This window comes from Archocentrus centrarchus, chromosome 8, assembly GCF_007364275.1.
Source record: "Archocentrus centrarchus isolate MPI-CPG fArcCen1 chromosome 8, fArcCen1, whole genome shotgun sequence".
In the NCBI taxonomy this organism is placed as follows: Eukaryota; Metazoa; Chordata; class Actinopteri; order Cichliformes; family Cichlidae; genus Archocentrus; species Archocentrus centrarchus.
The window spans coordinates 9,458,242-9,481,442 of record NC_044353.1 but is presented as its reverse complement, the minus strand read 5'-3'; the positions used below and the strand labels follow the sequence as shown (position 1 = coordinate 9,481,442).

The window sequence follows — 23,201 nt, the reverse complement described above, 5'->3', positions numbered from 1 at the left end:
AAAATTCACGATGAAAGACAGCTTATTCTCCTGTGGAGGATTCTTCTGCTGTGATTACAGAGCAGCAAACCATTAAAATGGCAGACGTCTGTTTAACCATTGAGTCTTTTGTTGTTTTAAAATGAGGTGTGAGAAAAGTGACCAAGCTTTGCACCTGGACTCTGTGCCAATGAACTTCACAGTTCATGGAACATTCAGACTGAGATGGACTGGCATGAAATGACACTGATGCTGCGCAGAGGATGCAGCCATGGGGAACCTGGACGTTTTGAAGGTGGCATTTGAAAATCTGACTAAAATGTCTCAGTTCATTCATCCATGAGTTCTGGTTCAGACTTTCATGCTCCTCTGAGGGTGAACTGTAACAGTATCGGGTAAATTTTGGGTCAAAAATTGAACAGCTTGCATTCCTGTGTTTGGGGAAGATGATAAATAAATGACAAGTGCTGTTGTCTGGTATGGCTTTGGGCTCCTCATAATGCAAAAAATGTAATTTAACATTGTTTAAGATCTTGATTTGACTCCATATGAAAGGAAAAAGTTAGTTAGTTTTTAATAAATTTAATCGTAATTTTCCACTTTGTACTCGTTCCTGCCGCTGCTCTGTGTGTCCGTCAGTAGGTGGCGCCTCAGAGCGCGCATGAGGCGCTTCAGCTGTTCCAGGCTCAGAGATCCGCTTTAGGACTGGATGGATTCAGCATCAGCTGGCAGCTGTCCTTTCTGTATTGACCCACATGTTTCGGCAATGCTGCTCGGACCCCGTAGAAACCTTTTAATATTCGTTTACAGACTGCGCGATTATCTCCTCTGAATTTCCTCTGCAGAGAAAAAGGCAAGTTTTTATTTTTTTCTTCTGAAGACCATGGAGAAGGAGAGAAAATCCTCTCAACTGTATGGCGCGCTGGAAAAGACGCAGGTGGATGAAGCGACGGAGAAATCAAGTGAGTTTTTGAGTGTCATTCGGGGCGCATGCGTTTGAGTTTGTCTGCAACAGCATGAAGTAATCAGAAGCAGACTTTCAGAAAAGAGAATTTAAGGTTCGTATCCTTGAAGATCGCAACTGTGAGCATCATGTTAAAGTTGTACGTCGACAGGGCCGTAGTTAGGATCTTAGGGTTCCCGTGGGGTAGAGGAGATTTTATGCGTAAGAAGTTTAGAAGAATAATTCATTATCAACGTTAATATCATACTGTTTTCTAGCTACCTGCAGCCTGATGATGGTCTGAGAGCCACCTGCTTCATGCAAGAAATAAAATGTCAACCATTTTCATTTAAAAAAAAAAAGTCCCTAATATGCTCATGATTAAAAATACAAACAGCAATTAAAGAAAAAACAAACAAAAAAACAACCAGCAGCTAGGTCTGTAACATGGTTTCTGAAGATAATCCTATAATTTGGGAAATTGCTGGGAGAATGATTAAACTGATCTTTTCTAATACCTCAAATCTTTTAATCTGATGACTATTATATTCATTTTTTGGTCTGTAAAAGATCATCTACGCATATTCACTTTTCTGTTATGCAAGAAGAAGAAAGGCGGTGCATTCAGCTGAGACACAAACAAGTGATCCAGTTATTCAAACTACGCAGCTCTTTCAGTCACTGAATGTTTCCTCTTTAATTTCAACTAGTGTCTAGAGACAGGTGATGATGTTTAAAACATCAAGTCAGCATACAGATGCAGATACATACATATATACGTGCACATTTCAGGCTGATTTTTAAACTGAAATTCCAAGAAAATTATTCCTGTAAATAGTTCCAACTACCATAGTTTATATACCCAGCAAAAAATTTTATGTACAATAAAGTTTTAAGGAGTTACAGTTAGGTCCATAAATATTTGGCCAGCCACATAAAATGAACTGGATAATCTAATGCTTTAAAAATGAGCATTGTTTTCATAGTGGGATGAAAATCCTCCCAGTCAACGACTGCCTGAAGTCTAGAACCCACAGGCTGTTGTTTCTAAGCCTTTACTGCAGCCATCTTCAGTTGCTGCTTGTTTGTGGGTCTCTCTGCTTTCATCTTTGTATTGAATAACTGAAAAACATGCTGTATTGGATTGAGGTCAACCTAATAGAGCATGTTTTTGACTGTTGAAGAATATCACATTTCTTTGCCTTGGGAAACTCTTGGGTTGCTTTGGGTCAATCTCCATTTGCACTGTGAAGAGCTGTCTGAATCTGAGCAGAGAGCACGGCCCTCTACGCTTCACAATTCATCCTGCTGCTACTATCAGCACTCACACTAGTGACCCAGCAGCCATTCATGCACATGCAATGCGCCACAATACTTTTGTATTGTGGCGCTGTGTGGAGGCAAAATTTCGAAAACTGTATCATGGTTTACACACTTATGGACCTAACTATATTAACTTTTTCTTACTGACATCCCAAATTGTAACACTGCTAATCGTGAATCTTTAAAACAGAAAAAGAATGTAATTGACAGCAGCATGCAGGCTCAAAAGGAATGACATCTAAGATTTCTGGATGAAGAACTCAAAGTGAGTAAACAGCGCAGTTTGCATGTTGACGCAAAGCTTCTGTATAATATGTATGATTTAAAGTGACAGTGTGAAACAGTTTTGAGAGAATGCTTGGAGCCTCTCTGCGAGCTTGGAGCAAAATTAATGAGAAGAAGAAGAACACATGCAAACGGCTTCAACACCAAAACACCTGCTGATAATTAATATGTGGAACAGCGGTGGGATCGCTGTGTGGGGAGTTTAAGGGTTTGTGTGTTTGTGTTTGCTTGCTGTTCCCCGGTGATTCAGTGTGATTGTAGTATCTTTTCACACAAGGTCGGGTAATTAAAAGCCAATCCAAGCTCTGCTAGATGACTCATCGCTCCTGGTGAGGAGTAGGAGGCTGCAGGAGCAGGGTGGGGAATGCAGTTATTCAGGGATGTACGGAGAATTACTTGGGGGGCAAGTATCCACAGAGCTCTGATCACATCATAGCAGGATGTAGATTTTGATCCAAGGTGGTTTCAATGTTCAGCGTGCAGTATTGCAGATTTGACTGCTTTATTTTATTTTATTTTTTTCCTGCAGAAATTTCCAACGCATTCATTTTTTTTTTATTGGCAAATTATAAACACAAACTGACTGCAATGAAGTGCAGTTCCATACTGAATTAAAAGAGCAGTCTTGCAACCCATGTGGACGCATCTGTATGGTTACAGAATAGAGGGAGGGTGCGGTATGAACACGCTGATACTCACAACGGGAGCGCCGGTCTCTGGCTGCATGACCGCAGATGCTCGTCTCTGGATGAGTGATCTGGAACGATCATTTTGTTGTGTGCCTTGAGCGGACAATGACAATGAGTTGAATCTAATCTAATCTAATATTTAAAACCACCTCCACCTCCAAAAATTACATTTAATTTTTTCCTGTCAGTTCTAAAATCATTGAAATCAATGAAATAACTGTAGAGACAGCCCTGGTGGCACAGTTGTACCTCCAGACAGCCCCGTGCACACCAAGTTACAATCATTTGGAACTGACAGCAGCAATCATGACTTTGCTTTTGGTGCACACAGATAACAAATAGCAAGCATAAATTGTCTGTGAGGCATTCCAAGATACAGGACCCACAATACCAATGCCCTGCACCTAAAAAAAAAGCAGTCATAAGGTTATTAGTTACACCTGTCCTGTTGTTGCATTTAATGGTAATCAGCTGTTCTTGTGAAGACTGCTCATCCCACTGGATGCCCTAACTGTAACTTGTTGACAAATTGTTTAAAAGGGACTTTTCAGTCCCTGTGCTCATAACCAGACCAGAATGTGTGTCTGAGATGATCATATTTGGTATACTTAACCTTACTGCCATTATTATAACCCTGCAAACAACTGTATTTTGATCTTTTCTGTCTTTCAGCAGATGATGTCATTTCGATGGCCGACTCCACAATCACAATCGAGGATATTGAAGGAGAGCTGTTCAGAATTGAACGAATACGAGACATTCTCGTACGGCGAGAGTCGGAGCTGAGATACATGTAAGATCTGCCTGTTCGCCAGAACTGTTCATGTTCAGTACATTTAAATGTGTTCCAAAATTCAGTCCACTTTAAGTCTAATCACAGCAGACTACAGCTGATTAATTTTGTTTTTTATTCATTATTTATGGTTGTCCCTCTGTCTCGTGATGCTTTGCTGCTTGTTCCTCTGCTGCTGCATACACAGTAAAACTTCTAAGTTCAGGGATCTGAATACACCAAGATACAGCTAACATATCCTCAGGAGTCAGAGATGATGCACCACAGCTGTCAGCCTTCAGCGGCTGGAGCAGCCATGTGCATGATGGAAGTGAGGAAAACAGCCCCGCTATTTAAGGTCTTAGCAGACTGCCAGCACACTTACACCCACAGTTTGTTTGTTATTTTGTCAGATCTTGAAAGGTGGCCTTTCTTTCTACTGCGGCTTTTAAAATTTCACTCGGTTTCTATCGTGACTTTGTCATTATTTTGACATGCAATGGGAGAGTAGGAAGGAGAGGCTAAAACTGCATAATATGGTGAGCTGGAAATCTGAAAATAATCGCTGTTGTTCTGGGTTTTGTTTTGGCTTTTGATGTAACATGTCACAACCATCATCTGCTTTTGTTTTCTAACCATATCCAGAGGGTGAAAAGCGATGCACAGTCCCACTCTTGATAATTGATCATGCCTGTCTGAATGGCTCAAACTACAACACAGAGACCCGCTTTAGTTTTGCTCACATTTATTAAAGACATAGTTTGATTACAACATATAGCTGGGAGGCTTAGCTTTAAGGTATCAAACAGGAAAAACAGGGTTCATAAGAACATTATGAACCCGTCTTAAGCTCTAATAATGGTTATTACATGAAAAATCAGGGAGTTTAGCATGGCTTCATTAAACCCATTAAAGTTATTATACAAAAAAAAAAAAAAACCTGGCTGATTCTGAGGGGTACAGATGGTTTCAGCCTGTTTAACTCTTTAATTGGGTTTTAATTTTCCAGACTACTTTTAAATCAGGGTTAGCTCTTATCCAGTTCCAGGAGAGATGAAATGAAACCAGACCTGCCAGATTCATTATAGACGCATTCAGATTCCCACTGACAGTTATTGTGCTCAGTGGATGGTCCTGTTTCCTAAGCTAAGAAAAAGCACTTCTGACTTTATTCATTCATGTATTTTTATGTGGAAACAAAGCAGACGCCACAAAGATGTATTATATGTTATTGCTTAGAGCGACAAGCAATATGTTTAATTAATAATAAGTAATAACTAATTAATAATGTGTTACCTGATTTTTTTATGAGAATAACTGCTGATAGAAGACTATTTCAATCTACTTTGTGGATAGTGTTATAACCATTACAAATTTTTTTTTTTTTTTTTTTTTTACTTTCAGGCTCATATTAGAATTGATATTCAATAAATTGCAGCATCTATTTCCCATTTTCCTGGCAAAATATAGAGCAATAAGGGGTGGCTCAAGACTTTTGCACAGTACTGTACAAATGATTCACCTTTAATCAAAAGTCAACCACTCGGCAAGTCATACAGCAAAATGCCGACTTGAGAGGGAATTCATGTAAAAGAGTTTTCCATCCCAAACTTTTTAGCAATTCAGTCCGTCAGCTGTTGGAGAATTGCATCAACAAAGAGATGAAAAGACAGCGGTCCTAGTCAGAGCTCCTCTTTAACCAGCCAGTAAAGTTTAAAGACTGTACTGTTCTCTCTATGTGTTGTACTCACTGAGCATGAACATAAATAAACAGCCAGCCAAACTCCTTTTCTGGAGCCAGGAAAGTGAGCGTACTTGCTCCTTTAATGACTTCGTATACAGCCATCACATTGAACTGACGTCCATGAACTGGAGTGAAAAGCCATTGCTTTCTGAAGGATCCAGTCGAAGGATTGCTTTGGATGTAACATAAATGACTTCAGTGTGCAGCCATGCTTTCCCCCACAATTCTCAGCACTTCCTGTCTATACAAATGTCAAAATAAAAGCTCCAAAAATTTCTGATGAATATAACAGAAATACAATTCCTCTGTTCTTATTGCAACATATAAACACTCAAGACAGAACACTCCCCGTCTGGCATCTATACATGCCATTTCAAGTTTAACTGTCTTTGTCTGACCTTTGACTCTCTACTGATAGGAGCAAAACAACCTCATTTACAGGCCTTAAGAAAGTCTTTACTTTGCCTTCCAATGTTGTTCTGACTTCAACTTTTCGTACTTTTCCATCTCCACTCGGGAAGGAAGCAGTGACCAGCCCCATTGGCCATTCATTACGAGGTGATTGCGTCTGCTTAAGCAACACGACGTCACCCACTTGCACATTGCGACATTCTACATGCCACTTGCGCCTCGGTTGCAGAGTGTGGAGATATTCATTTCTCCATCGGGTCCAGAATTCGTCAGCGAGTGCCTGTACTCTTTTCCACTGGCACTTGAAAAGTTCTTTTCCAACAAAACTACCAGCTGGTGGCGATACACCTGGTTTCTGTGTTACTATCATAGCAGGGGTCAGCAGCAATGGCGAAGAAGGATCAGAAGAAACTGGAACCAGTGGTCTTGCATTAATTATGGCAGACACCTCCGCCATCAAGGTACAGAGTACTTCATGAGTCAGGTGAGTATGTTTACTTTGAAGCAACATGGAGTCCAGTATGTTCCTGGTTACACCTATCATGCGCTCCCACGCGCCCCCCATATGAGAAGCATGGGGGGGGTTGAACTCCCATGTACACCCATGCTCATAGAGGTGTCTCAGGATCTTGTTTTGCCCAGGATTGTCTTGTTTTATTCTCAGTTCGGAACAAGCTCCAATGAAGTTTGTACCGCGATCTGACCTCAGCTGCTTCACAGGTCCTCTTAAGGCAAAGAGTCTACGTAGTGCATTGATGCAGCTAGCTGAATCCATGGACTCTATGACTTCTATGTGCACAGCCCTGGTACTCATGCATGTAAACAGTATCGCCCACCGCTTGCTCTGAGCTGCCCCACCCCGGGTACGTCGGGTGGTCACCTCCCATGGACCAAAAACATCTAACCCCACATATGTAAAAGGAGGTGACATGCTCAGACGTTCTGGGGGAAGGTCGGCCATCTTCTGGACTTCTAGTTTCCCTCTCAGCTTTCGGCAGACAACACAGGAATGGATCATAGAGTTAATCAAATTTTTGCCAGCAACTATCCACAGGCCTGCAGCTCTAACTGCACCTTCCGTAAGTTGTCGTCCTTGATGATTTACCTTTTCATGGTAATGGTTCACCAGCAATTTGGTGACATGATTCCGTTTCGGGAGAACGACTGGATTTTTTATCTCAAGACTCACAGTGGAGTGTTTCAGACGTCCCCCAACCCGTAACAGGCCGTTGCACATAACAGGATCCAGCTTTAGGATTGCACTTGTACTTGAAATTGCTCTTTTCTCTTGTAGTGCAGCATATTCTTCTGGATAAGCATCTCTTTGCACCAACCTTAGTATGGTTAGCTTTGCTGCCTCCAGTTCTTCTGGAGTACGAGGTCTGTTACAGATATGCCATCGCCTACATGTATCCGGGGAGTTGGTCTTGAATGAGTGAGTCTGGTGTATTAAGAAGGCAACCGCTCTCAGCAAAGACCTCCAGGTGGAGAAACGTTGAAACCTATCGGATGCAAATTTACCCTTAGCCACATGGGTGGCACGGGACATCACCTGTGGTCGCACCTCCACATCGGTTTCTGGTTCCACCAGCTCAAATGGTTCATGTGTTTCAGCCACAGGAGGCTTATAAAGAAACTCTGGACCGGTAAACCAGGTAGTTTCTGCAAGCTGTGATGGTGAGACAGATCGGGTGGCTAGATCAGCTGGGTTTTGATCTGTTGGTACATAGTGCCACTGTTGAGGAGAAGTTGTCTGTCGGATTCTGTGAACACGATTATGCACGTACACATAGAATCGTTTGGTGTCATTGTGGATGTATCCAAGAACTACTTTACTGTCACAGAAGAACTTCACACTATTGGGTTTGAGATCAAGCTCCCCAAGAATTAACTCTGCCATTTCAACAGCTAGCACCGCCCCACAAAGTTCAAGGCGAGGGATCGTGGGCTCTGGTTTGGGCGCTAGCTTTGCTTTCCCGAGTACAAAGCCAACTTGACACTGTCCATCTGTAGTGATGACTTTCAGGTAAGCTACTGCTCCTATGGCCCAGTTTGAGGCATCAGAAAATAGACACAGCTCAGCATATGCAGTGCTGGAAAGGGGCTGCTGTGTATAGGTACGAGGAAGCTGGAGGTCACTCAAATCCTGCAGTGATTTCTTCCATGTTTCCCATTCATTCAACTTGTCTGCGGGAAGTTCAGCATCCCAGTCACAAATGTCGGCCGAAAATTCTCTTAGCAGTGCTCGTCCTCGGATGGTCACTGGAGCAACGAAGCCCAATGGGTCAAAGAGACTGTTAACCGTTGATAGCACTCCTCGTCGAGTAAACGGTTTGTCATCAGCCGCAACTTTAAATGTGAAGGTGTCAGAATCTATACTCCAGCACAGCCCAAGGCTTCTTTGCATTGGCAGAATTTCTTCATTCAGCGCTAAGTCTTTTAGACCTGTGGCCAGATCTTCAGAAGCGAAAGCTTGCATGACTGCAATGCTGTTAGAGGCAATCTTATGCAGTTTAAGATTGGATTCTGCCAGTGATGCTTGAGTGCGTTTGAGGAGGTCAATGGCCTCTGCTACAGTTGGGAGAGAGATTAGTCCATCATCCACATAAAAGTGTCTCTCGACGAAGTGGCGTGAATCGGGTCCATACATGTGTTCACCCTTTTGGGCAGCTCTTCGAAGTCCATATATAGCAACTGCAGGTGAAGGGCTATTCCCGAACACATGCACCCGCATGCGGTATTCCAATACTTCCTTGGTCAGGTCGTGGTCTTTGTGCCAGAGAAATCTTAAGTAGTTTCTGTGATCTTCTCTCACCATGAAACCATAGAACATCTGTTGGATGTCGGCTGTCACAGCAACAAGTTCCTTCCTGAACCTAAGCAGTACTCCAAGAAGGGAGTTGTTTAGGTCTGGGCCTGAGAGCAGGACACTGTTAAGAGAAATTCCATTTTCTTGTGCGCTCGAGTCAAATACCACACGTATTTGATCTGGTTTCTGGGGGTGGTAGACACCAAAAATAGGTAAATACCAACATTCCTCATTTTCTTGGAGAGGAGGTGCCTCCTCAGCATGTCTGTTTTCGAGAAGCTTTCTCATGAAAGCAATAAACTGTTCTTTCATTTCAGGATTTTTGCCCAATGTGCGATGCAAGGAGTGGAGACGAGAGAGGGCTTGAGCTCGGTTGTTTGGCAGGCGTGGTCTGGGTGACCTAAATGGTAGAGGAGCAACCCAGCTGTTTTGCTCATTCTGGCAGAACTCTTTCTGCATGATGTTCAGAAAGATCTCGTCATCAAAGGACAAGGCAAGTTTGTTGTCATTCGTTTGTCTTGTGAATACAGTCAACCCGAGATTTTCCTCAGCTGGCACTCTGATGGACCCATAGCTAAACAGGCACGGGTATATATCGGGTCTATGCTCCCCGCCATAGCCCAAATTTTCTTTCACGGAGATGTTATTCTGGCATGGCACCATGAAAGATGGACGACCATTCTGCAGGACGTTAGTTTTGTAGGCAGTTACAATGGGCTTGTGAGCACTGTTGATGCAAACTTCCCCAACTATCACCCATCCCAAATCCAAACGCTGGGCGAAGGGCGCATTATGGGGTCCATTAATTTGCTGTCTCACTTTGTGAACACGTATGAGATCTCTCCCCAATAAGATCAGAATCTGTGCTTCAGGATCTATCTCAGGGATGTAAGGTGCCACAGGTAACAAGTGGGCATGGGAAAGTGCCACCTCTGGTGAAGGAATTTCAGACCTGTTGCTCATGATCTCATTACATTCAATAAGTGGAGGTAGGTCTAAGCACAGCTCACCATTTAAATCTTCAATCTGGAAACCAACTGCTTTCCTCCCCATCATCTCAGTGGTTCCAGCGCAGGTCTTCAGTGAATAAGGTGCAAGGTCGCTATAAATGCTAAAAAGCTGGAAAAACTCAGATTTGACTAGTGAGCGATTACTCTGGTCGTCAAGGATAGCATACATCTTGACTGAGTGTTCCTTTTGTCCTTTTGGAAAAACCCGCACCAGGCATATCTTAGCACAGGATCGTGCAGGGAGACCATCTCCACAGACCTCAGTGCACTTTGAAGTTACCTCTGGAGGGGAGTTGTTTAGCTGGTCTGTATCTGGCACTGATTCAGGTGGCAACACTTCTAGGAGTGTAGTTTCTGGATGGAGCGCGGTGCAGTGTTTGTCACTCCCACACTCACTGCATTGTAGGTCCAGCAGACATTCCCTGGCAACATGAGTGCCTGAGCAGCACCTGAAGCACCGTTTGTGGTCCTTTAATAACTTCTTGCGTTCCACGAGTGGCTTTGTTTTAAAGGCTCTACATTTTTCCAGAGGATGGGGCTTGTTGTGAAGTGGACAGTACTTAGCTAGATCACTTGTACCCTTCCTATTCACTTCTTCTCTATGACTTAAGTTTGGATCAGCTGCTGCTGACACATTTGTCTTTCGAACAGCTATGGCAAATTTCCCACCATCATGCCTTACCAAGGGTTTTTCGTTACGATTATAAAAACGACTGCTGTTTGTCAAAACAAAACTGGGATCGTTTCTGGACTTTGCCTCACTGTTAACAAAGTCAACAAAAAAGTCAAATGGGGGAAAGCATACCCTATACTGTTCTTTATACCTTGAACCAACAGAGAGCCATTTCTCTTGTAGGTTCACCGGCAGCTTCTCAGCAATAGGGTTAATGCCCCGCGGAGTATCCAAGTAACTAAGACCTGGTAAATATCCATCCTCCTTGGCAGCCAACAGCTCCATTAGTAGGTCACTCAGTTCTCTTAGTTTTACGTTTTCTTTGAAGTGAGGCGAGGGAAGCTGTCTAGCCTCTTAAAAAGAGCACACTCTATCACTTCAGGTGTTGCATAACATTCCTGAAGTCTCAACCAAGACAACTGAAGTGCAGCCTTAGGGTTAGTGGCATGGGCAGCGCGAATCCTTTTTACGTGTTCTGATGATTCCCTGCCAAGCCATTTTGCTAGTAAATCTAGCTCTTCACTGGCCGTCAGTTCCAAGTCCTGAATGACATTAAGGAAGGATGACTGCCAAGCTCTGAAGCTCTCTGGCTGATCATCAAATTTTGTGAGACCTGTGGTTACTAATTCCCTGCGCGCCAGATACTTTGCAAAATCCAACATATGTGTAGATGAAGTCTGAGAGTTTTGCTGTTTGCTGATCCTTTGAGTGGCATCTGAATGCTTCATGGGTGGACCCTGTTCTGAAGAAGCCTTAAAAGGGTAGTGAGAGTGTGACCTAGTGTACTGAGGTAAGAGTGGCTGCCGTCCCATAGCTGGTTGAAACTCACTTAGCTGCGAGTAGTCTGGCTTTGTGGGTAAGGCATGGTAATACTCTATGCCAGATTCTGAGGGTTCTTGTTTTGTTGATAGCGATGGCTTCCTAACCTGGAGGGGACTTGGCGTGTCTAGAGGCTCTGTGGTGGGTTTGAGACTGACCTGAGCTTGATCTTCAAGGTACGCCTCAGTTTGCTGTCTGATGGTCAAGGGCGAGATGCCACTCCTGATACTGTGTTTGTCATCACATTCTATGGCTGCTGCTGCCTCCAAAATCTCAGCCTCTGCGACAGCAGCTGCTGCTGCTTTTTCGAGTTCCAGTGCTTCTAGATCTGCTTCTAGTGTGGCCCTTTCCAAATCCAATTTGGCTCTTTGTTTTTTTAATTCAAGCTCCTTTTGTGCAAATGTGACCCTCGTGCGCGCAGCTTCAGCCACAGCTCTGGCTTTAGCAGCAGCACTAGCTACTGACTGCCGTGAGTAAGAGGTCTGCTTGGAGCTGGAGACCGTTGACACCTTTTCATCCTGCTCTGCAGTTTCGGGATCCATAACTCTGCTGAAGAATCCCTCTGATGTTATGGCTTTTCACTGTACTGTTCTCTCTATGTGTTGTACTCACTGAGCATGAACATAAATAAACAGCCAGCCAAACTCCTTTTCTGGAGCCAGGAAAGTGAGCGTACTTGCTCCTTTAATGACTTCGTATACAGCCATCACATTGAACTGACGTCCATGAACTGGAGTGAAAAGCCATTGCTTTCTGAAGGATCCAGTCGAAGGATTGCTTTGGATGTAACATAAATGACTTCAGTGTGCAGCCATGCTTTCCCCCACAATTCTCAGCACTTCCTGTCTATACAAATGTCAAAATAAAAGCTCCAAAAATTTCTGATGAATATAACAGAAATACAATTCCTCTGTTCTTATTGCAACATATAAACACTCAAGACAGAACAAAGACTAAAAAGATTAAAGGTTAAAAAAAAAAAATGTAAACATGATATTTGTTATCTTCAGTCTGAAGTGTTTCCAAAAGAAATGTCACACTCATCCTTTGAAGCAAAATTTTATTATTCAACACTGTTTGGATTCAAAATGGTCTTCTCTCAGTATCTTTCCTGTGTTTTGTTGGGTTTTTTGGGGGTTTTTTTTTACTACTAAGGTCATCTTATAGGCAGCTGATGCCGCCTCATTCTATAGGCTCTCTGTGATATTTATACCCACTCCTACTTTCATGCATTTGTGAATAAACACTTCACTGTGAGCCTGTGAGTCATCCTGACACATATACAGCTGAAGTACACTGAAGTGAAACCTATTTTATTAAAACAGCAGCTCAGAGTATATCTATTATAGTCATTTTCCTCTTTTTACCATCACTGTTAGAGCAGCCCATGTGTATACACACACACACACACACACACACACACACACACACACACACACACACACACACACACACACACACACACACACACACACAGACACACGCACATGCGCGCACAAACACAGCCACATACACAGATAATACCCGTGCAAGCAGCCCCTGTTGTTTTGAAATCACCATCAGAGTCAGAGGATGAAATGAGATCTGATACTGCCAGGTCTGATTCATTCACAGAGGGCAACGTGGTGGTGTTATTTCCACAGACCTCATTGTCATCTGGGGCCAAAATCTGAGTCCAGTGTTTGTTTGATATGCTGATGGCTTCATGTAGTGTTAGGACAGAATCACATGAAACATTCTGTTTCTAAAGCCCCCTGAAGACAAGCCCAGTGTCAGTAAAAAAACTTTAATTAATGTAGTTTATTTGTTGTTTTTCTTACCTGGATATCGGCTGCAGACATCTAAAATTTGGGCAGCTTTACATATCAGTTTCCTTATTTGTCTGTTTTTCTCTCAGGATGGATGACATCCAGCTCTGCAAAGAAATCACAAGGCTGAAGCAGGAGCTGCAGAAACTTGTTTCAATCCCAGGTAAATTAAGAAGTAGCCTGTACCTTCAGCATTTGGCACGTTGTCTTTAACCTGGTGACAGTTTGTTTTGAACGGGCCCCATGTAGTTTTAATTCACCCTGTTGTAACTGAAAAGCTATCAGCTGTTTGCAGTAAAACACTGTGTTCCTCTGTCCCGCAAGTACAAGGACTGCAGTGAATTAAACACATCTTCAGAATGAGCTTGGCGTCAATAAAAAAAAAAAAAGAAAAAAAAAAAGGAAGGTTTTCAGGTGAAACAGCATTAAGCCTCAGGAGCCTTTTCTGTGTTCCATTTGAATTTTGGTTATATTGTCAAAGGAATACCTGCATTCCTCTGTTCATTAAGTTGAGATGGCAGCCGAGGTACAAAAGATGGTTTCTCTGGCAACTAAAAAGAAAAGTAGCTCAATTTACCAAAGTGTTTATTAGCCTGTTAAATCATAAAAAAAAACCTACTCTATGTAGGTTTTGCAGCCACAAATGTTTGTTTTTTTCCTAAGGATAACAGTGTCAGTCAGTCCACCACTTGAATATTTCCACAATTTTTGGGATTGTTATGGGTTTTAAAGGATATATCCTGCCAACTTTGGTGAGGTGGGGCCTCCATGGATGGGACTTGTTTGTCCAGCAGATCCCACAGATGCTTGATTGGATTGAGATCTTGAGAATTTGGAGGCCAAGTCAACACCTCAAACTCATTGTTGTGCTCCTCAAACCATTCCTGAATCATTTTTGCTTTGTGGCAGGAAGCATTATCCTGCTGAAAGAGGCCACAGCCATCAGGGAATACTGTTTCCATGAAAGGGTGTACTGTACATGGTCTGCAGCAGTGCTGAGGTAGGTGGTACGTGTCCAAGTAACATCCACATGGATGGCAAGACCCAAGGTTTCCCAGCAGAACATTGCACAAAGCATCACGCTGCATCTGCCGGCTTGCCTTCTTTCCACAGTGCATCCTGGTGCCAGCTGTTCCCCAAGTAAGCAATGCACACAAACCTGACCATCCCTGTGGTGTAAAAGAAAATGTGATTCATCACACCAGGCCACCTTTTTCCATTGCTCTGTGGTCCAGTTCTGACACTCACACGCCCATTGTTGGCGCTTTCAGCGGTGGACAGGGGTGGACACCCTGATTGGGCTGCAACTATGCAGCCACATACACAACAAACTGTGATGCACTGTGTAGTCTGACACCTTTCTATCAGAGCCAGCATGAACTTTTTCAGCAGTTTTAGTTACAGTAGCTTGTCTGTTGGATCAGACCACCCGCACATGCATCATTGAGCCTTGGCCACCCATGACCCTGTCTCTGGTTCACCACTGTTTCTTCTGTGGACCATATTTTATAGATACTGACCACTGCAGACCGGGAACACCCCACAAGAGCCGTAAGTTTTGGAGATGCTCTGACCCAGTCATCTAGCCATCACAATCTAGCCATTTTTCCTGGTTCTAACACAATGAGGACAAAATGTTCACTTGCTCCCTGATATGTCCCACCCACTAACAGGGGCCAGGATGAAGAGATAATCAGTGTTATCCGCTTCACCTGTCAGTGGTCATGATGTTATACCTAATCAGTGTATGTATGCTTGTGTATTTAAAGAATATCCACAAATAAATAAATAATACTGAACATTTTTTACTACTAAAATCCGCCGCTAAAGTTCAGAACTGGTCAGACCCATACTGAATGGATTGCTATGCAAAGTGACAGAAAAATTCATTGTTCCCAGAGGATGAACTCTTGTCCTCTTGTTGCCATGAGGCTGATATTTCTGGTTTGGGGTGAAACAGTTGGATGGATTGTGGTGACACTTTTACAAACTGGACAGTGAATGGTAATAGAAGAAGAAACAGCCTTTATTGTCCCACAGAGGGGAAATTTGGGTGTAACAGCAGCCGCATTTATTATAAATATAATGATTTACATTATTAAGAGAAAGAGAATATATATATATATATATATATATATATATATATATATATATATATATATATATATATATATATATATATATATATATAAAATTAACCATAATAACAATAATACCAATAATAATACTATATACAATGTACATGATGTGCCTGTGTGTTCAACCTTAACAATTTACAATATATTATATATTATCCTAATAGTTTCGGTGATCCCTTTGACCATTTCATAAAAGCATCAGAATTTCAGTTTGTACAATACACTGGTTCTTGTGTTTTGTATTTCATTTTGTGTTTATTGCAAATTTTCATCAGCGCTAAATTTCACATACCCTGCTTAAAGGGTAAACATGATACCTTATCAGCAGATGTGAATACGGTAAAGCTCACATAGAATCAGTTTTTAAGGCAATATGCAACCTTTCTGAGAACCTGCCAATAACCTACAGAAAATATACTACAACTAATAATAGGCAGGCTTATTATATAGGTTTAGCTTAAGGGTCCGAAGAGTAAATCTGCATTTTTTCTAATTGCCTGCAGGGGACGATGCCTGTGGTTGCAAAAAGAAGTCCAGCTGAATAGAAATCGGTGTGAAAATGACCCTACTGCACACTAACCTCTGTAAACATTTGTTTGTTTTTTTCTGGTAGTTTCTCATCTTATTGACTACAACATGCTGCTCCAAAGTGAAAGTGAAATTGAGGATAAAGCAGAGTGTGCTTTGTGTTGAAGCTCAAGGCTTCACGATGGGGCTTTACAGTCTTAATGGATGGACTGCAGCCTAAATTTGAACAACTAATAACTACAGTGTCTAACAGAAGCCTTGTCTTGTGACAAATGGACAGACAAAGACAAGTCCAAAGAGGACAGGGAGAGAGAAGAGGAGCTGCTGCAGCAGATCAACAAGCTGGTGGAGACCAGAGACTTCCTTGTGGATGACGTAGAGTTTGAAAGGCTGAGGTGAGGCTAATGAATAAAAAGAACTTTGACTGAGTGGCACTCTTCTGCTACTCAGCCCATGTAGACATTATGGCATTACAGAGGGAGTCAGACAGCAAAGAGGTTTTCTTAAAGGCAAAAAAGCATTTTCTGATTTGTCATTTAACTTTAGAGTTTATTATTGATTATGTTGTCTGAGGATTCTGTCAGAGTACTCCAGTTCATCACCTGCAGCCTTAAAGTCTTAATTACTTATTTCTGAAGGTTATCCTCAGATCTTCATATAGCGCTGTTTTTATGAAGCCCCTCTGGATACTTTCCCTAAATAATAATAGCAAGTCCACCATCACTCACAAAGTAGCTGTCACTTCTAATAAGTAGCGGCTGCTATTTTGAAGAAATATCTCTGGGTGACATTTTGCTTGTCTGCAAAAACATAGCAGGAATGTGACGGTCACCTCCCCTTACTCATTAAAGTGAAAATAGAAGTGAAGACTGAACTGCGTTGATGAAGATGTGTCTGTCTCGTCCACAGCTTGAGGTTTTCTTAAATAAACCCAGTGGCATTTAACAAGCTGTAATAAAATCTTAAAAGCCACTAATTTGCAAATAAAAACAAGAAACTGTGCTCCTTCACAGGGAAATAGAGGAAGATAGAGAAATGGCCGCCTTCTTACAGTCCAAATTTCCCAAAGCTTTGGCTGCAAGAGGTGAGTCTAAGCAGAGAGCTGGCATTCGCAGTCAGTGACTGAAGCCAATTCAGTGCCTGGTAAAAGTCAGTGAGTGTGAACCCGCAGAGGTGAAGAGTATGCTGTCCTCTCCTTTACACTTCAGGTGCTTCGCAAGATCAGAAGGTGGGGTCTAAATCCCAGACATCAGCACCGTTTATCTCCAAAACCGGACTGACGCTGCTGAAGGACTGCTGCGGCTTCACCTGCTCCATCATGTAACTGTCCAGAGGAAAACTGCTGATTCTTAAAGCACTTCCTCAGTGCTTTCATGCATCCGTTGTGTCCTTACAAGAAAGATTATATGCGTTTTGCTGTAATATAAGTGACATGTATTAAAATAATTTATGCGACTTGCTGCGGTGAAATACTGTGTTTATATGTATTGCAGCAGGAAAGCTTGCCGCCTTATGAATCTGCTAATGATTCCTGCTCAGTTACGGTTGTTAGATGTTATTATAGCTGCTCTGACAGTGCCATTAGCCATTGGGGATATATTAGAAAGTGGAAGTACAGATATCCCAGAGAGAGCAAAAATCACTTACCAATCTCACTTGGGCATTTGCTGTGGTTGATGATTATTGTAATGACATTGTTATGACTTTAACTGGGCATTACTTTTATTGTTTTATTGTTTTTTAGTAAGAAGTCATACAGTACCATATTTGTTTTAAAAAAAGAAAGCGTTCAACACGCAGGACATGATTAAACGAAAACAACTGTGTCCACAGTTTAGCATAATTTGATGTGACTCTAAATGTAGCATCTTGCAATGTTGTAATAAAGATTTTTAATGTTCTTCCATTGTGTTTGTCCTAACTATCAGAGGCTATAGGAACCTCCTCCCTTCCGTAAGTGGTTCAAAATCATCTGATCATCACTCAGTGACATTTCATTTTACTCAGTTGTTTAATATGTGGTCACTTGTAGAGAGCAGATCTGGTATTCTTATCGCCTGATGCTGCCATCAGTCTCTCTCTTGTGGCCCTCACACTCCTCCACCACCTTCAACGTGAAGCAGGAGCTGGGTCCATAGTTGGCAGAAACCTTCTCAAATCCTCAGTTCATGCTGACATGCTCTTTAGTGAGTAAAAACACTCTGAGAATTCAACTCCACACGGTTCATGAACTCCTTCACTGACCCCATCCATAGACCACACCCCCCTGTGTGTAGCAGCAGTGTCGGCACTAAATTTCATTGCCAACACATCAGCATCACATCAGCAACATCACATTCAGCTATAAAATCATGAACATTATTCAACTTTTTAGGTTGAATAATCTTCTATCAAGAAATTATTAAACAAGTGAATATTATATGTATGGAGAGAGTGATATACACTGACTTTATTAGATACAGCTTGCTAGTACTGGATTGGACCCCCTTTTCCTTCAGAACTGCCTTAATTCTTTGTGGCACAGATTCAACAAGGTGCTGGAAACATCCCTCAGAGATTTTGGTCCGTGTTGACGTGACAGCGTCTCACAGTTGCTGCAGATTTGTCAGCTGCACATCCATGATGCAGATCTCCCATTCCACCACACCGCAAAGGTGCTCTATGGGACTGAGATCAGGTGACTGTGGAGTGAATTCACTGTGATGTTCAAGAAACCAGCTTGAGATGATCTGAGCCTTGTGACATTATCCTGCTGCAAGCAGCCATCAGAAAATGGGTACACTGTGGTCACAAAGAAATGGACATGGTCAGGTAGGCTGTGGTGTGATGGGCTGATTAGATCAACAAGCAGCTGAACAGATGTACCTAATAAAAAGTGACTGGTAAGTGTATATCAAAATACCTGAGATATAATAGGAAGAAACACACGATTCAGCGACACCTGTCTGAATTTAATATTAAGGTTTTACATTAAATACAAACTTAAGAAGAGATCAGAGCAAAATGTGAAGAAAATAAAAGCAGAAGTCTTCCTCTCAGATTTGACATTGTTGCAGCCCGTCTTCTGAGACTTATTCAATGCTTTGCGGGTGTCATTTTCAGACTCTGCATGTAGCTGTAATAAAGAAAATGCCACACCAACAAACTGTCACCGTAAACACACAGAAGCTGCTGAGTGTGTTCTCCACAGTTGTGTCCGGTACACTACGTGTAATTAACAAAAGCTCTGTTCAGTGGAAGCCGTGAGCATAAATATCTGACCCGTTTGAAGGAATATTTTGCCGCCATCCTGTGTTTTACTGCCATGACAACGGGATGAGAGGCTGTCATGTGTGTGTGTGGCGATGGTTTGAGGTATTTCTGTTTGCTGATGGTTTCAGTTCCACATAACTTACCTCAGCTGCCCTCCTCTCCACACCGTTCAGGCACACGCGCACACACACACACAATAATACACACTGCAGTCACTGATGATTCATAAAATGAAGATTTATTGCTTCCAAAAGCAGGACCACTGTCACATAAATGCTTCCTGATGGACCATCCCGTCTGAATATGAATGTTCACTTTCAGGTGCTGTCGTCCGCATTGCTTTTGTCTGCACCTCTTTCACAGGCGGTGATGTGGTCTCTTTTGTGGTGACATAGTCATGACAGTTGATAAAGGCCGTCACAGCTGGATTCAGATAAACAGACCTGTGCAGGGGCGAGCAACACTCTCTGCTGTATTTAATTTGCAGGCTGAGAAGACTAATCAAGGCTCCATACTGTGTGAATATAGACAAGTTACTGCCAACCCACACTAATTAGATGCTCGTGAAAAAGCTTGTTCTCACACAGCGCTGGCTGAGACATTAAAGAGTCCCAAGGAAGGCAATATTATGCTTTGCCAATTAAAGACTTTATGCTTTCTTATTTCTTCCTTCTCTTTTTTTAACAGCTTTGACAGAAAGTTCTTCTAAATGCACCGAATAATCCCCAGTGGTGGAGGAAGCAAAGCAATTCATGGTGCTGCCCACGCATTTAGAGAGGCCTGCATCGCTCTGCAGCGGTTTATATTTTGTCCCTCTGGAAATCATCTCTGACATTTACTCCAGGGAAAGTAAATGAAAGATCTTTATGTGCCTGCATGTCAGGCACCGTGAGAGGGAACAAAACTGAGTGGTGTAGTAACAGGTAGACATGGCGGAAGGAGAAGGGCAAGGCGGTGGGAGGGAATACAGAGAAAAGTTATAAAAAGCTTTTTCGCAGAGGAGTTTTAATTTTTGCTCCTTGTTTTATCTGTCTTTGATGCAACATTTTGAATCCAAATTTCTCTGAGAAAGAGGAACTTTCTTGGGCGTAACTGTGACAAAATGAATGAGCACTGATGGCTGCTGTTACTGTTTCTGTCTCGCAGCAGGACTGTGGTCACAACTCCACAGGAGAAGAAATACTTTGTCAGCGATCCCCTTCGGAAATCTTTTTATGTTCTCAGTTGATGTTCAGTTGACTTTGATGATGAAACATTTGTAATATTTCAACCTACTGAATTAGCACAACATGACATTCCCTGCTGACCATGTGTGGTTTGCTGGATTCTTTTAACATAATGATAATCAATTTTTAAAAAGAAGTATTATTATACTAAAAAATCCTGTTAACTGTTTTTTGATTGCATAAGTACACCAACTTTAATCTAAAAGTATTTACTGGTAGTCCTTAAAGAGGACCTAAAGAGGACTCATTTCCTGTCAGCCTTCAGCATTTTCAGTTCAAAATGCTGCAGCTAGAGTACTGACAGGGACTAGAAAGAGAGAGCATATTTCTCCCATATTGGCTTCTCTTCATTGGCTCGCTGTTAAATCCAGTATCAAACTTAAAATCCTTCTCCTCAAGGTCCACAAGGTCTTGAGTAATCAGGCCCCATCTTAGTACCGCATCACCCCAACAGAGCACTTCGCTCTCAGACTGCAGGCTTACTTGTGGTCCCTAGGGTATTTCAGAGTAGAATGGGAGGCAGAGCCCTCAGCTTTCAGGCCCCTCTTCTGTGGAACCAGCTCCCAGTTTGGATTCGGGAGACAGTACTTTTAATATTAGGCTTAAAACTTTCCTTTTTGATCAAGCTTATAGTTAGGGCTGGATCAGGTGACCCTGAACCCTCCCTTATGCTGCAATAGGCCTAGGCTGCTCGGGGCTTCCCATGATGCACTGAGTGTTTCTTCTTCAAATCATCTGTTTTCAGGGGGCAGCCAGTCAAGGGAAAATTAGTTTAAAGGGATAAGAGCTGCAACAGCATGTTTCACACAGTGAATTAACTGAGAGTATAAGATAAATAAGGATTACTTTGAACTGTAAATCGAGCAAACCCACTCTACCAAACCTAGAATAATATTATGGTGCTAAAAATTGTCATAAAAGTCCTCAATGATATGTATGTGATGACGCAGGTATGTGCATATTTAACAGGTTACACAGGTATTCACCCTGATAATATTTACTGTTTTGTTTATATTATGACTGTGTGGTTGCCATGTACCGTATTTTCCGGACTATAGAGCGCACCATACTATAAGCCGCACCTACAAATTTTTGGGAAAAAACTGGAAACGTACATATATAAGCCGCACCGGGCTATAAGCCGCTGGTATCTCCGCCGCTCTTGGTTTTCCACAATTACTCGGCACTCAACAGAGGGGGACAGACAACCCCAAATTTGAGTTATAACAAGTCAATTCACCATTGATTCGTTCACGCCGAGCTTACGTGCAGCGGCTCTATTTCCCTCCTGTAGTGCCAGGTCGATAGCCCTCAACTTAAAAGCGGCATCATAGGAAGTTCATTTTGTGGTTTCCATGATGAGGGAGTTTGAAAAAAATCTCTTTTGTGCCTGCTGCTAGCACTTGTTGGCGCTTTCTTCTTTGATTTCCAACTTTGACGTCCCATGATTCATATCCTGCTAAAGAGCCCCCTGGTGGTTAAAGAAAAATCCACAGAAACGCCGCACCGGGCTATAAGCCGCATGGTTCAAAACGTGGGAAAAAAGTAGCGGCTTATAGTCCGAAAAATACGGTAGTTCATTTTGACTTGCAATTTCTAATCTGTGACTTTTTTTTTAGTTGATCAGATCATGATAATAAATAAAGGACTGTGCAAAAGCCTTGAATCACCCCTCATTTCTTTATATTTTACTTTCAAGGAGCCAGACTTTGTCATTTTTTAAAAGTGGTCTTCAGCAACACTTCTCCAGGCTTTCTGAAGGTCTTCCAAATTTATTCTTTGGACATTTCTCAGCTTTTTCACTCATTTTCACTTAACACCGACGAAATGAATCATTTAAGCATAAAAAGACACAAAATTCAAAGAACCTGTGTTGTGTTTACACATAACATTTAGTTGAATCTGTGAAAAATATCAAAGATAACACAGTTTGACAGGTATAAAATAGTATTTTTTTTGCACCAACAAGGTGATTCCCAATGAACTATTTGCAGAAAAACTGGTATATGACAGCATGGTGTGCAGTGTGTTCTTGAATGTTCGAGGAAACTGGACAAAAGAAGAAGTGACTGAAGGAGTGCTGATGAACAGTATGTGAAAGTCATATCTTTAAGAAATGTGGTGGTGGGGGGGACCTGAAAGATGCAACTGGTCCTTCAGCTGATTCATGTACCTTTCGCCAAAGTCTCATCAGAAACAGTCTCATTTAAAGGGTGGCTGTCAAGAAGCCATTCTTTAGGAAGGGAAACAGGGACCACAGGCTGACGTATGCCAAAAAAAACTTGATTGAAGCAGTGTGGGATCATCTTGACAGATAATGGAACCAAAATTAGTCAACATCCAAAGGCCTTTGGGAAGACCTTCAGGAAGCCTGAAGGACTATTCCTGAAGACAGTTAAGAATAACGGGTGGTTCAAGACTTTTGCACATTACTGTATTTCTACTTGATAATAAAAGACATGACAGAGAGATAACTGCTTTATTGTTCAGATGGATCCAAAATACATGTAAAAAAAAAAGTGTCAGTTGGAGTTGAGGTATCAGGACACAAAGAAATGTGCCTCTGGTGCATCTATAGAGATAAAGAGCATGCATTAGATTATGATTATAATACTCTCATTTCTATCTACACCCCCTACTTTGGTGCCTACATATTATATTATTATGTTATTAATGCAGATATCTACATTGTTTATATATCTACATTGTTATATGTTACAGTATTCAGTTTATTACATGCATTAGTCTCCATACTTCAGCGGTAGCATAGCAACAGTGGCTTGCTACGCTGC

At 42.0% G+C, this 23,201-nt stretch overlaps 1 protein-coding gene across 2 annotated transcripts; it reads left to right on the top strand.

Moving 5' to 3' along the window:
* The first annotated feature begins 721 nt into the window (after positions 1 to 721).
* Positions 722 to 17,727, top strand: LOC115784383 (bMERB domain-containing protein 1). 2 transcript variants are annotated; one of them, XM_030735606.1, is made up of 6 exons: positions 722 to 941; positions 3,895 to 4,012; positions 13,355 to 13,428; positions 16,212 to 16,326; positions 16,945 to 17,015; positions 17,140 to 17,727. In XM_030735606.1, the coding sequence occupies exons 1-6, from the start codon at positions 863 to 865 to the stop codon at positions 17,253 to 17,255; spliced, it is 573 nt and encodes a 190-aa protein (XP_030591466.1). In that variant the 5' UTR covers positions 722 to 862; the 3' UTR covers positions 17,256 to 17,727. The 2 variants fall into 2 exon arrangements, with proteins under 2 accessions (XP_030591466.1, XP_030591465.1); XM_030735605.1 differs by having other exon boundaries at positions 3,892 to 4,012.
* The last annotated feature ends 5,474 nt before the right edge of the window (positions 17,728 to 23,201 follow it).